Source organism: Neopelma chrysocephalum, unplaced genomic scaffold (assembly GCF_003984885.1).
Source record: "Neopelma chrysocephalum unplaced genomic scaffold, ASM398488v2 Primary Assembly neopelma1_65, whole genome shotgun sequence".
Taxonomy (NCBI): domain Eukaryota; kingdom Metazoa; phylum Chordata; class Aves; order Passeriformes; family Pipridae; genus Neopelma; species Neopelma chrysocephalum.
In genome coordinates, this window is record NW_020897722.1 from 7418982 (window position 1) to 7432264 (window position 13283).

At 39.0% G+C, this 13283-nt stretch overlaps 1 protein-coding gene across 2 annotated transcripts; it reads right to left on the reverse strand.

The window, feature by feature from the left end:
• Positions 1-116: 116 nt before the first annotated feature.
• EIF2AK1 (eukaryotic translation initiation factor 2 alpha kinase 1) lies at positions 117-13253 on the reverse strand. Of its 2 annotated transcripts, none has more exons than XM_027683636.1 (15): positions 13131-13251; positions 12572-12730; positions 10671-10807; positions 9958-9989; positions 9411-9510; positions 8605-8685; positions 8099-8198; positions 6506-6557; positions 5450-5819; positions 4290-4401; positions 2876-2982; positions 1569-1689; positions 1377-1456; positions 768-1001; positions 117-322 (listed from the first exon to the last, which is right to left on the reverse strand). In XM_027683636.1, the coding sequence occupies exons 1-15, from the start codon at positions 13213-13215 to the stop codon at positions 200-202; spliced, it is 1893 nt and encodes a 630-aa protein (XP_027539437.1). In that variant the 5' UTR covers positions 13216-13251; the 3' UTR covers positions 117-199. The 2 variants fall into 2 exon arrangements, 1 of the variants encoding a protein (XP_027539437.1); XR_003534280.1 differs by having other exon boundaries at positions 234-322; positions 768-997; positions 13131-13253.
• Positions 13254-13283: the final 30 nt, after the last annotated feature.

The window sequence follows — 13283 nt, forward strand, 5'->3', positions numbered from 1 at the left end:
GTGTAAGTACAAGCTGTTCTCTTAATTTCTCCTGTGCAACATGAATCCTTTCTCTTGACCACAGCCTCCTGAATGAAGGCAGAAGGATGAAGACCTTTATAGAACAGACAGCGAAATGAAAATTAATTGAAATATTTTATGTAAAAAAGAAACATTTTATTTAACTTAGCAATAGACAATAGATTAGTTCTTCCTGTACTCAAACAGGAGAGCCAAGTCTCATGTGTTCATTTTGCTCTTCAGAAAGGACTCTTATTCTCTCCCTCAGCTTCTCTATTTCTTCCTCTTGCTGCCGCACCTTCTGTTGTAGGTTAGAAATAACCTGAAAATGAGAGGCAGTTTACTTCAGCTAGAGCCAGGCAAGGATAAAGCCTTACTGATCTGTTTGGATTGTGTTTGCAATCCACTACAGCCACGTGCTGCAGCACCACAGCTACTCTGCACACTTGATACCACACCTTAGTCCACAAAGTAGTAGGACAAGGAAATGGAAAAATGATAAAATGATTCTACCAATGTGATGAAAAGCTTCAAAAGCTTTTCTGACCTATAATAATAATAATCCATCTCAACTGTCCAGTCTTCATAAAGTTACCTACAGTTAACGACCATCTATCTCACTGCAAGGACACCAGAAACATTAATACAGTGGCCTAAATAATCATGAAAAGTCTCAGTCACACACACTGAAGTTCAAACAACTGTATCCAGGCAGGGATACAAAGGGCATTTCCCCTGTGAGGGTTGAGGTTACTGGCATCACTTACATGATCTGTGGTGTGGAACAGTTCACTGTCCCGAAGCTGAGCAGCAGTTGGTCTGTCTGTGGAGCTCTGACTGGTGAGGAGTTCCACATACTTGGCTTGAGTGGGCCATTGCTTGGAGAAAGTCTGAGGAATTTGGCCAGTCCTTAAATGTGTAAGAACAACTGTTCTTTCCATTTCTGTTCCAAATGGCTGGAAGAGTTCTAGCAGGATAACACCCATGCTGTACATGTCTGACTGGTAACGGAGGGAAGAGAAAGTTCTGTGGTAACTGCTATTTTCCTCATAAAAAAGTCATGATGTGAAAAAGTTTCACAACAATGAAGTTTGATGATGATAGGAAAAGTACTGTGATACTACTAAAGGAACACAAATTCAAACCTATATAATATTCTCAAGATGATATTAAAAACAATTTTTGCATTAATAATAAACTAGAAGGCAATGTTGAAATCCATGTTTCAACAAAAACAGTAGTAACAGGAGGAGGAATATTTATGTATTTACCAAATACTATGTATTTACCTACTGAAAGGTTTGATTTATTCTGATTATCCATCATGTGTTAACAGGAAAAAACCCAAACAAACCCACAAAAACAAAGCTCCCTACCTTGAAATCATAGTGAGATCCCTGCAGTTGTTCTGGCGAGGCATAGAGGCAAGTCCCCACTCCTGAAGTGTGTGTCAGTCCTGTAAAAAAGTCAATTTAGACTTAGCTAGTGCTGGTACCCTTTCACTTAACAGTTTAATACTTAACGATTTTAATATAAACACTGAAGCTCATTAAGCTTTTTTCTCTTACCATTTACCCTTTCTGTCTGAAACCACTGGTCTGCATCATCCCAAAGGAGGTCTTTGCAGGCTAATCCAAAGTCACCTATTTTTACCTGATGATCTGGTCCATGTAGAAAGATATTTCTGGGCTACAAAACAAGACAGAGAACAATTTAAAAATATATCTATATAAAGAATTATGAAATTTCAGCTGTTTCAAAGTCTATAAAATCCAGTATTTCACAAGTACAAGATAACTATTTAACACTTTGAGCAGTGAGAAAAAATAGTCATTGCTGATACCAAATTATGTGTTAGCAACACCATTTGGGCTGAAAGAGCATGTATCTAGAAGGATCTAGAAAAAAAAAAGGAAAAAAAGCAAAACAGGAAAACCCCAAAGATTTACTGGAGAGATAAAGTACTTTTTTTTTCTCCAGCAAAAAATGGGAAATTTGCAGAACGGTAGTCAAACAGGAACAGGCAAGAGTAGACAGGAAATTAGACAGAGTGATGTAGCAGAAGGATGACTAAATACCACTGGGCTAGACATGATGTAAAACAAAATACACCTTCCTGTGTGATAAGCACAGCTGCAACGTGCTGCTTGGTTCTGGAAGGCTGCCATGAAAAAAACCCAAATTATGAAAGACTTGAGAGCTCTGACTGGGAAAACTGAAATAGTTTTATTCATGTATTTTGGCTTTAGGACCACTAGGGATGAGAGGTATCTAGAAAGAAAGACACTTGCTCAGGGGCCAGGAAGGAAACAGCTGATCTTCTGTTGGAGTATAAAGTAGATGTGAATCCCCACTCTTCATTTCTTCAATGCAATTTCTTCAATTTAAAAGATGCAGCACTTTTGAACAAGTTCCTGGGCTTCTCATATCCACTGAAGTAAAGACATGATCCAGGACACCCACCCACTGGACCTCTGTTCTCAGCAACTCACATGCTGAAAGACTTTCCTGGAGTATTATCACAGAAATTACTGTCTCTGCAAGGTATCTGCAAAATCACCATTAGGGGAATGTGTGGTGAAAACAATGAGCACTGGCTCAAAACCAGGCTCTCAGGAACTCTGTGGAATTCTGGAATTCTTTATACAACTACCAGGACTTCAGACATTTCCACACTTTAATCATAATCCACTTGTAAGTCAATGTAATTGAGTATGGTACTGCTTTAGAGGAAATAGTGTATTTTTCCATATGTAACAACTAAATTCTTAAGAGCCCAGGTCATGTCCAATGCAATATGAAGTTGCTTTCACTCTCCCATTATGTGAGTTACCTTTGTTTTCTTCAACCTCAAGCAATAATTTGATGTACTTACTTTAATGTCTCGATGCATCACCCCCATGCTGTGGATGTAGCAAACTCCTTCTACTAACTCTTGAAAAATTTTCATTGTCCAGGGGACATCCACGAGCTGGTATGGACCTTAAAACAATTGACATTATTTCAGCTAATTGTACCGTGTTATCTAAGTTTATGGTGGTATGTCTTGTTGGATTCTGTTTATTTATGCTGTGGAATAAATTTTTAACAGAATGAGCATATTTTAAATATGGATTTTCCTTTTTGCATCCTAATCCTTCTGCTGTTGTGCTGCCCTCTGAAATTCCCAATCTCCTCTGGCTGTAGCTGTCCTTAATAAACTTGGCATCTCATTGTTTTTATCATTTCCCACATTACTGTTTTATTAAACTACGTTGTCTTCCTGCTCTGGTGACCCACATCTAACGTGTCTGTTGCCCCTTTGAGCACTCATCATTTACTCACACTTGGATTTCTGTCTCTTCATGTCTAACCTGGGGTAACATTCACTTTTCCTCTCCTGTCACCCATGAAAGTGTGTGAAAACGGAGTTCTGCAAGGGCAAATGCCCTAAATAATTCTGTCATTTCCTGACCAGGAACATCATCTTTTAGCTCATGAAGACTAAAAGCCTATGACTACAGGAGAGATTAGTGGAAGTCAGCACATAGTTCACTGGTAAACCTGACTCCATGACTGAAGGACAGATTTATCTCAATAGTGATTAAAACTAAGATGAAACATTAATCATGCACTTCATGTTTTACAATCTGTTACACACATGCTTTTTTTATACAGCCACCCCAGGGAATGGAACATGTCTCTAATGCTTTAAGAGCATTAGACTTGTTCTTCCAAATGTCAACAGTTATTGGTGCCTGTTTGGTATCAGGGCCTGAGAACTCCCCTGGGACTCAGGTAAAGTACATGTGAGATCCTTTAGGCCTACTACAAATTAGCCTGCATAGCATTTTTGATTCTTGGGAACAAACTTTTAATTTTGATGTAACCTGTCAGGATCAAATAATGTATTTGTATTTTCCACAGCAGACAAATTAGCCTTAAAACAGCTGAGAAAGAAGCAGATTCTGTCAATTAAAAAACTATTCCAAAAAAGGAGTATTGCCCAGACACTGATCTCTCCAGGTAACAACTATGCCTCAGGCACACAGTCATTCTTTTTTGAAGAGTTGTCTAAAACTTGGGAATTTAAATCCTTTTACCAACATCTATCATACAGAAATTCAATACAAGCTGCTATTTGATTAAGTGACTAAAGCACCTCATGATGAAGATCTGTATTATGAGCTGCTGAAGTAAAATGAGGCAACTGGGCTTCCAATGACAAAAAAAAACCCACCAAAAAAACCTCAAGTAATTATGTGCTTTACAATGAATAAGCAAATTTTTAGGACAGGGATGAATCTTACTGGAATTTTCCTCTGTTCTCTTGTTGCATCTTTTATTACGGTCAACAATCCAATCCCACAAGGACAGTTCACACAACTGCATTTGTATATAAAGCATCAAACGATACTCCACCTAAGAGAAAAATAATGGGCCATGATTTTGCCACTCTAATATGATCAGTATTTCCTGAGTTATTGTCTTTAAAGCTAATAAACCCAACATTTATTAAAAACCCCCTCAAGAACCAGACACCGAAATGACATCAAGTACAGTATTACTAAACTACTGCATTCAAGAAGCAGATGCAACAATTCTATCTGGTTTTGTTTTTTTTTCTTTGTTCCTCAAATTTTAACTGTTAATTGTTATATGATAAAAGCTAACAAAACTGCCAGATATATACTTTAATATTCAAATTGGAGTTTAAGTACTTCTAGATATACTGAACAGAGGTTCATTCCAACTTGATAGTATAAAATACTATAAAATAGCAAAAAAACCCCCCAATTAACCTCTTGATACAAAATCATAGAATTGCTTAGGTTGGTCCAACCATCTTTACCATGAATATGTAGTTCAGTTTCTGATAATGTACCAGTTCATCTCATAACCTGGACAACTCAAGCAGACACCTTTAAAACTGGATTTCTTGCAAGAAGGAACTCCAAACTGTAGCAGAAGCTTGAAACATTCCAGAGCTGGTTGTGTTACACCATATATCAGTATGGTATAAATGCTAAAAGAGTTTTATAAGCACAGGCCATTCCCTGCCCAAAGCTGCTTTTCTCTTTTTCACATGTACCCCTACAGTGTATGGGCACCACATGGCACACAGACACTTCCACCAATAACATCTGCATGAGCCATCGTTGCTGAATGCTGAAGTTTGATGGGGCTGTTTTATGCAGCAGTAGTATTTTTTTATTCATGTAGGTACTTTAAAATGACTCAAGATGACTAACACATGGAAACTTTCTCATACATGCTGAGTTTTGCCAGCTCCTCTGGTCAGCTTCCTTGTCATGGTGTTTGTTACCCACTTCAGTAAAAACTGTCTGAACTTTTGGCTCTCACTCTTTCACATTTATCATTATAAATCATTCCTCTGCCTACCAAACTGCTTTACAAACATCACTTAATTAGACAGCAGGTAAGTATATTTAAAGAGAACTGTATTTACCTCAAACTCTCCACAGAGAGCTACATCATTCTTGGAGCATTCCTCAGTGCAGGACTGATTTTCTGTGCTAGCATCTTGATCCATGCTGGAATGAGGTCCCCGTGTTGAATGATTTTTCACATCAGTTGACATACTGCTAACATTATTTACAGAGTCCTCTGGTAATTCTATGGAAAATTCACATTTCTTTGGTTTCACACTCTCTTTACTGTTGCTGTTTGTAAAATCATTCCTTTCGTCTATATTTTGCACCGATTGACTCCCCAGATTTCTGAGACTGGTACTGTCACAGGACTTCTCTTCTTGTGAAGTAAGGTCAGCAAAGATTATTGAACTGCCACTTTCCACACCCTGAATGTGACAGTGATCACTGAAAATAAAAAAGGGAGAAAAATCCAAATAAGTACAGAGTTTCATACCATCTATTTGTCATACACCATATTGAAAACTTTTCTTTTTTCTAATTGCAAACTGCACTCCCAAATAAGAGTTCAGCTCCTTCCCCACATAAAACTCCAGGATTACATAACTGGCAGTGCAGGTTCCAGCCACTGTAATACCTTCCCCCAGCAGGGATTTGTGACAGCTGACCCAGACAGCTCTGTGTCCCAGAGACAGTCCTGGCACACAGCATTCACCGGACATGCACGAGGCAGCTCCAGCCCTTCGAACTTAGGAAGTTACACTCTATTCCGCACAAAATTCCATCTCCTCATTGGAAGGGCTCACCACACTTCTGGGAAGCAGAAGGCCCCATCACTCCAATAAGACCCCACAGCACTGATCACTGTTTCTGACTGGCACAGACCCTTTGAGGTGAACTGGAAGCCCAGTGCTACATCCTGGCACTCAGAAGCTGAGAGAGCCAAAGGAGGTAGAAGTATCTTCAGCTTATGCAACAAGAAGACAAACACTGACAAAGATAATTCCAACTTTTTTGTTATAATTTGGAAGCAAAAAGCACCACATGCTGAATTCTGTAGACTTTTAATGTTACTTAAAAAAAAGCCTTCTGTTAAAGTCAAATACATTACCACCGAGATTTGTAATACTCACTTGCTACTCTCTTGCTCCAAAGATAATGGCAGCAACTCCATTATTGTTTTAGCTGTTGGATGAAAAGATAAATATGGTATTTTATAAAATAAAAAATGTATGCATATATTTATTAAAAAATAGCATTTAAACTACAGCATTTTACTGAATTAACTTTGTTACCTGTAGATTACCCCTATATCTGCTGCTGCAAAAGGTGCTTGATAAGTCAACTAAGAAGAAACCCTAATACGTATTTCATTTCTCTTTAAATGAAAATATATGTTGAACAAAGTCACTAAAAGGGTTGTACTGGGCTCTCAGATATTTACTTAGATTGCACCTTTAAAAAGTCAGCCTGTTCAAAATAAGGCTTACATGAAACAGTTAAAGAAGCAGCTCCACAAGGCCCCAGCCTTCACATCATGCTGCTGCTGTTTTGAAGACACTTGATATTTGGGAAATAATTTTCATTAAAATGGTATTTTTAGGTGAACAAGATGGGTTTTTTAGCACACTGAAGCAAATATAAAAACACCAATCTTGTAAGACAAGGAAAACCCCTAAGTACCACAGACCCCATCTACAGATCTCATTATGTACTTACATTATCACCACTGCATACTTGTGAAGGATCCCTAGCACTAAACAGTTGCATCTTTTGAGATTCTCCAGATCATTGATTAAAAAATTTTGCCTGTTTTACTATAAACTTCCTATGTATTTTCTTTTGTGGTTATAGCTGGCTGGGCAACAAGTCACTGACTTGGAAAGCAATAAAGCCATACAGAGCACAACCAAACTTCCCACTAAGAGAGGATCAAAAGATTTAACTGCTCAAGGCATTCAGGGAAAGGACAAGAAAGGGACCAATGGATTAGGGCTGCAAAGGGACCAAAGGACGGAATGTGGAAAGAGCTGAGAACAAAGAAACTGAAGAGAAGAAAAAGGAGGCCGAGAAGGTGTAAAATGAACACAAAAGTAGGTAAATTCTCAACAGTGACAGACAGGAGCTGATACACAAAAAGATCTGGTTGCTCTGTCAGTGAAACACAATTCATCAAATTTAAAAACTCTTATGTGGAAAGTGAAGTAGGAGTTTGGGTGGGGTTTTTTTTCCAGATAGCAAGAGAAGCATAGAAGGAGACTTATTCTAGTTTTGCTACAACTCTGCAGCTTCAAAACATGGTAGCAAATTTGTGATTTTTTTTTCTCCTATTCATCATTTTCCTCCCAATATCTGAAATGGCTCACTGACCACTGACCACTTGTCAACTCACTACTTCTTGCCTTAAAAGGTTTAATGGAAATTAATGCAATGGCATTGCACTGAACTTCACACAACTTTAAAATCCTCCTCATATATTACCAGAAGTCAAGCTAATACTTCCACAGTTCCAAATTCACCATTAAGCAACAGATAAGTTATTTGGTAAGGAGGGATTGAAGTGCACAGATGGACCTGGTGATCGATCACCTCTAATTTTCCTTTCTTACGGCTGTTTTAACGAGGGGGAAAAATAGTTATTTTATCAGACAAGGCATACTCTCCTGCAAATAATAGTACAGAGGTTGTAAGATGCAAGCAAGAATTACACAATATGCTATACTTTCCTTTTGGATGTACTGTTTGGACTTGTTCCATCCAAGCAGTGTGGTAGCCTACAATATTGGGATGCTGCAGCCCAGCCAGCACTTTAACTTCTCGTAGCACCTAAAAAGACCAGAAAACCCCCCAGTGTGACAGTCCTTTATTTTGAGTGCTTAGTGAACACAAAAGATAACAAAAAATAACAGTTTCTCACAGAGAAAGAAGAGATAAAATTATTACAGTAACAGAGAAAATCTGGAAGCTTTAAAACGAACTGTGATTTTCGTGGTCACAGAGATGATCAAATTAAAGTAATTAATATGCTTCTTTTAATGGACTTAAATACGTCTCATTTAATTTTTTAAGTAGGCACTGACAGGGTCAAACCTTCAGAAACCCAGAATGCATAAAAAATTGTATTAACATTTTTAATGTTTTGAGAAATACTAACTGCATTAATAAATTACATCAGAACAAGCTACAACCAACAAGGAGTTAAAACAGGGACAAAACACAGAAAGAAGAATACCTTCATGCAATCTCTTCTTGTAGCCTTCTTAATATTAATTTTTTTAATAGCATAGAACTGACCATCTAACTTGTTTCTGACCTGAAATACAATTGCAATAGAAAAAATTAGATGTTAACGTGTTTAGATTAATTAATTAAATCCTTCAGAACCTACTACTTTCTAAAAATTAATTTCTGCACTCCACTGATATGGAGCCTCACCTCTATCAGAGAATGAAACTGGGTTTAGGCCCCAGCTGGGTAAGATAAGGATACTGTACTGTTGTCTTCTTTGAGGACTGCAAACATCTAATCCAACCTTTGTGAAATATGTACCCTTGCAGCTATCTTTCCATTAATTAAAAATACTGTCCTTTACATATGGCATGTACCACATAGGGAACCTCAGGCTGGCCATACACTACAAGTATTTAATACACTTCAACATTGGGTTGGACAGTTTATGCTCATTTTAAGCTGATTTTTTCAAGCAGCCACAACTGAAGCATTGGGGTGTGCAGACTAATCAGTTCCTGAGGCTGTTTAAAGTTAATATATCACAATGTTTCACATGAAATAAGGAGCTTTCATTCACTTTAAAAGAGTCAAAATACACACAGTAAAACATCTGATATTTCCTGCTTCTGACAAACTGAAAACTAACCACAACTGAGCATCTTTTGAAAGGAAACACCAACCTCCTTCCAAGGTGCAGATTTGCAACTCTTCTATTCAAAAAACCCACTACAGCCAAAACACTAACTCTAAATTCCAAATTAAAACTAGATATAAACAGATCAGTTATAAATGGGAGGTAAAGAATACCTTGTATACTTTGCCATATCCTCCTTTTCCCAGCCTTGCAACCTCATCAAATTCATTCAAGTAGCGTGAAGTCTGTGCTTCAAAGTGAACTTCTTTTTCCCTAATCAGAAAAATTTAGGCTGCATTAAACTAAATTACAACTTGTAAGTAAGGTAAAGGTGTACACGTTCTAGAAATACTATTCAATTATGAAAACTGACATTATCATACTGTACCAGTCACTGTTTCAGTGAATACTGAAAACCAGCAGACTGCAAGAGTGTGCACATGTGCTACAAACCCACCCTCTGTGTTAACAGAACTACTCAGAATATTTGTTTTACATTTAGGCCTGATAAATTTTGTTTTCCCGAATGGTGGCACCAAACGTGAGAGTTGTACTGAAGGAGGAATTTTCATCAGATAATTTTGAAAATTTGGAGAGATTTTTTCTTTTTTTTCCTATGTTTCAGAGCCAAAATATGAAATGCAGTATTAATTAAATTCAGAGTGGAACATAGAACTCTAGGGAGGGAGTTTAGTATTTCTACATGCTTTGAATACATACCCAATTGCATGAAGCTCTCTGTTATCCAGTTCCTACGAAACAACAAAATCCAACATGAAGACATGCCATATAGAAAGAATAATAGATCTATTGTGCCACCAGCACAGACAGCTTAATCAAAACAGAAACTACAACCATGTTCTTACAAGAAAATGAGGTTACTGACAGCCATGCACATGCTGTAGAGAAAGCTTCACCAAATTAAAGTATTATTATCCCACTGGTAATCTGTTAACAGCTCTCTGCTAGAGAGATTACTGCCCTCTCAGAGTTCTGCTGGCAAACAGGATAAAATGAGGGCTCTAAAATGTGCTTAAGACAAAATTAACTAGCTTAGGTCGAGCAGCCAGAGAAGCAAACTGGTCTGATTCAGCCTGAAGCACAGTACACAAATTTTGCCCTCCACTAATGTAAATACAAGGGTGTTAACATAACCAACAGTTTAAAGTTGAAAATGGATGTCTGTCCGTCGTCAAAAAACAGCTGTAGCAATACTTAAAACACCTTGCCTGTGCTTATAAACATTTTAACTACTTTTTTAAGGGTACAAAGTATTGCTGGCTTCAAAAACTTTGGTTTGCACCAATAGAACCAGAACATGCCATCCCAAACAACTCTGTGTAATTACTAAAACGACCCAATCCATTATTAAAAGAACCCCCAAACAAAAGCTCCTTAATGCAGAGGTGCCAAAGACGTGTAACAAAGCTTACCCCGTTAAGTATTTGTTGATTAGCTGCTTTCATCAGCTCAGTAATGGCTCTATTGTGCTGCAGTCTTACAGTACTAAATTCATCACAGAAGGCAAAAGGAGAGAGCAGCCCTGTTCTTGTGAAAGCCTGCCGAAGTACTGCACAAAGGAACAGAGAAAGGTCAGACACACATTAAATAAAGCCTGCCAATAAGACCATGTAAATGAGAAACTTTATTGGAAAGGTAACACATCTGAAAAACCGAACGGTCCCTCCTACTCTAATGCTGGTTCCGTACTCTTTGCAATAAAAACTAATTAAATCCAAAGTCGAGCTGCTCTCTGGGAATTCCTTTGCATTTGCCAAGCCCTTCAGGGTCATAACTTCATCTCGTTTTCTTCCTCATCTCAGCTGATGAATTATACAAACATCCACCCCTTCACTTACATTTTACTTTTGGACTAATTTTTATCAGTGAAAAGAAAAGAATTCAAAGCAGGTTTAACAATTAAAATGACTCATTTATAATCAAAAGTGGTAACGTCAAGATTTTCTGATTCCCATCCAAACCCACAGACTTGTGCACATCCTCATAATAAAAGACTGAAGTCACTCCCTTCTACCACCACCCCAAGCACCTCATCTTTCTAAGTTGGGGAAAAACAACTGTGACAGACAAAAAACCCTAACAAATGCTGGAGATGGGTGCAACTGCAAAGATGCTACCAAAAAGTAGTAAAAAGTTTTAGGAGTTTCAAGGTCTTAAAACAAGCCTGCTCATAAGAGTTTTTTAAGGTGTTTCTTTGGTACCAGTGTTTCACAAATCAGCCTATTATTTGATCTTTTAAAGGAGATAAAGTGTATGGGAAGTGAACTTGCAAGAAATCAGGAATTTTGCTACACAAGCCTTACGGAGACAGTTACACACGCTAGAGAAGTGGGAAAATCCCAACCATGAGAACATGAATACACCAGCCAAAACCACAAAACAGATACAACTATTGGAGTATGGGTTTCTTTTATTCATTGGATTTATTCTACCTGGGAAATAGGTTTAAATTACACCAGTGGAGGAATGTAATTTTCCATATATAAGTACACACGAGCAGCTACACACTTTAGAAGATGCCCAGGTTGTTTTTTATTGTTCCTCTCACAAAAGGAGGAATTTTGGTAGGGTTTTTTTTCCCAGATATTTTTTTGTTTGGTAAATACTAAGACCCAGGGCGAAACATCTACATCAGACTTCAAGAACAAAAAAAACCTACAGTTGTCTGCACTGTTGTTACTGGATGTTATAAATGGCTTCAATTTTAACTATGAGATTTTATTTTCTACAATCACGTACAGTAATGAGAAAAACCTTAGATGTTGTTTCTCAAATACATTAAGTCTATGCCTAAATGAACAAAATACTCAAGGTAAGTCACACACCACGAAGACAGGTTTTAAAAGTAACACCTCACACTTAAAGATGCGATCTCCCTGAATGAAAAAGACTTTACGGCAAAATAAAGGATTTTCCCAGAACACAATTCTGAAAAACTTAATGAAGACTATGCTACAGCTAATTATTTATAAATATTTTTATTAAATTCCTCTTCTACCTGTGCTTTTAGATCACATTTAACAGTTACATAATTTGAACTGCTGCCCTTCTCATGATGCAACTCACACGATTTAGCTGGAACAGAATTGTCTGATCCTTACATCTGCAGCAATATTTTGTTACTGTTTTCAAAAATAAGACAAGTTGTCATTCCCAATTAAGTTGATTCAGGCTATTCATCCTCTTCACAGAATTACTCTTGTCCCAACGGGATGAAACCTACAGCTTTGTATTGATATTACACTGCAATTCTGCACAGAAGGATATTGCTGTAAGGCAGTTTAAGAGACAGGAAGGAACTACTCTTACTAACTTCGGAACAAACACCTCGAATGTACGGGGTTGTGCGTGTACATGTGGCAGAGATGCTCCAGCAGCGACACAAGCAGCAGCTGGTTTTGGATGGTCGAAGTGAACTTCACGAACTTTTGCGACCCGTTTGCAACTCGCAGCTCCGCCGGCACATCGGACTCTGGAAGGGGACAGTCAGACGAACGAACTTAGGTCTCGGTACACGCCTATTGACCTAAACATCAAAACAACCTACAACCCACAACAGCTTCCACACAACCCTGGCTCACAAAAGAGGCACCACGTGAGCTGCCACTGAGCGAGTGGGTTAAGACGCTAATTAGGAAGCCAATTAATTTTTCTAAGCATGCACGGAAAGCAGCTGCCCGGGGAGGGGGAGCTCGCCCCGCGACCGCAGGGCAGGGCCTGCCCGATCTTGCATCACCCTCAGAGCGGAGGGGAAGCCAGGGAAGGAGGAAGGCGGTGATTCCGCGCTCCTGCCCGCCCCGCCAGCCGGGGGGAGCCGGGACAAAAGGCCGCCCTCCCCGCTGCCCCCCAGGGCCGCCCCCGGCCCCGCTTACCGTCAAAACGCGGCTCCGGGCTCTCCTCAGGGAACTCGATGGCGGGCGGCGCCCGCAGAGCCGCGGCCCTCCCGCCCCGCCACATGCCGGGCACCGCGGGCCCCTCCGCTCTGCCCGGCGGGGCCCGCCCGCCTTCCCCGGGGGCGGCCCAGG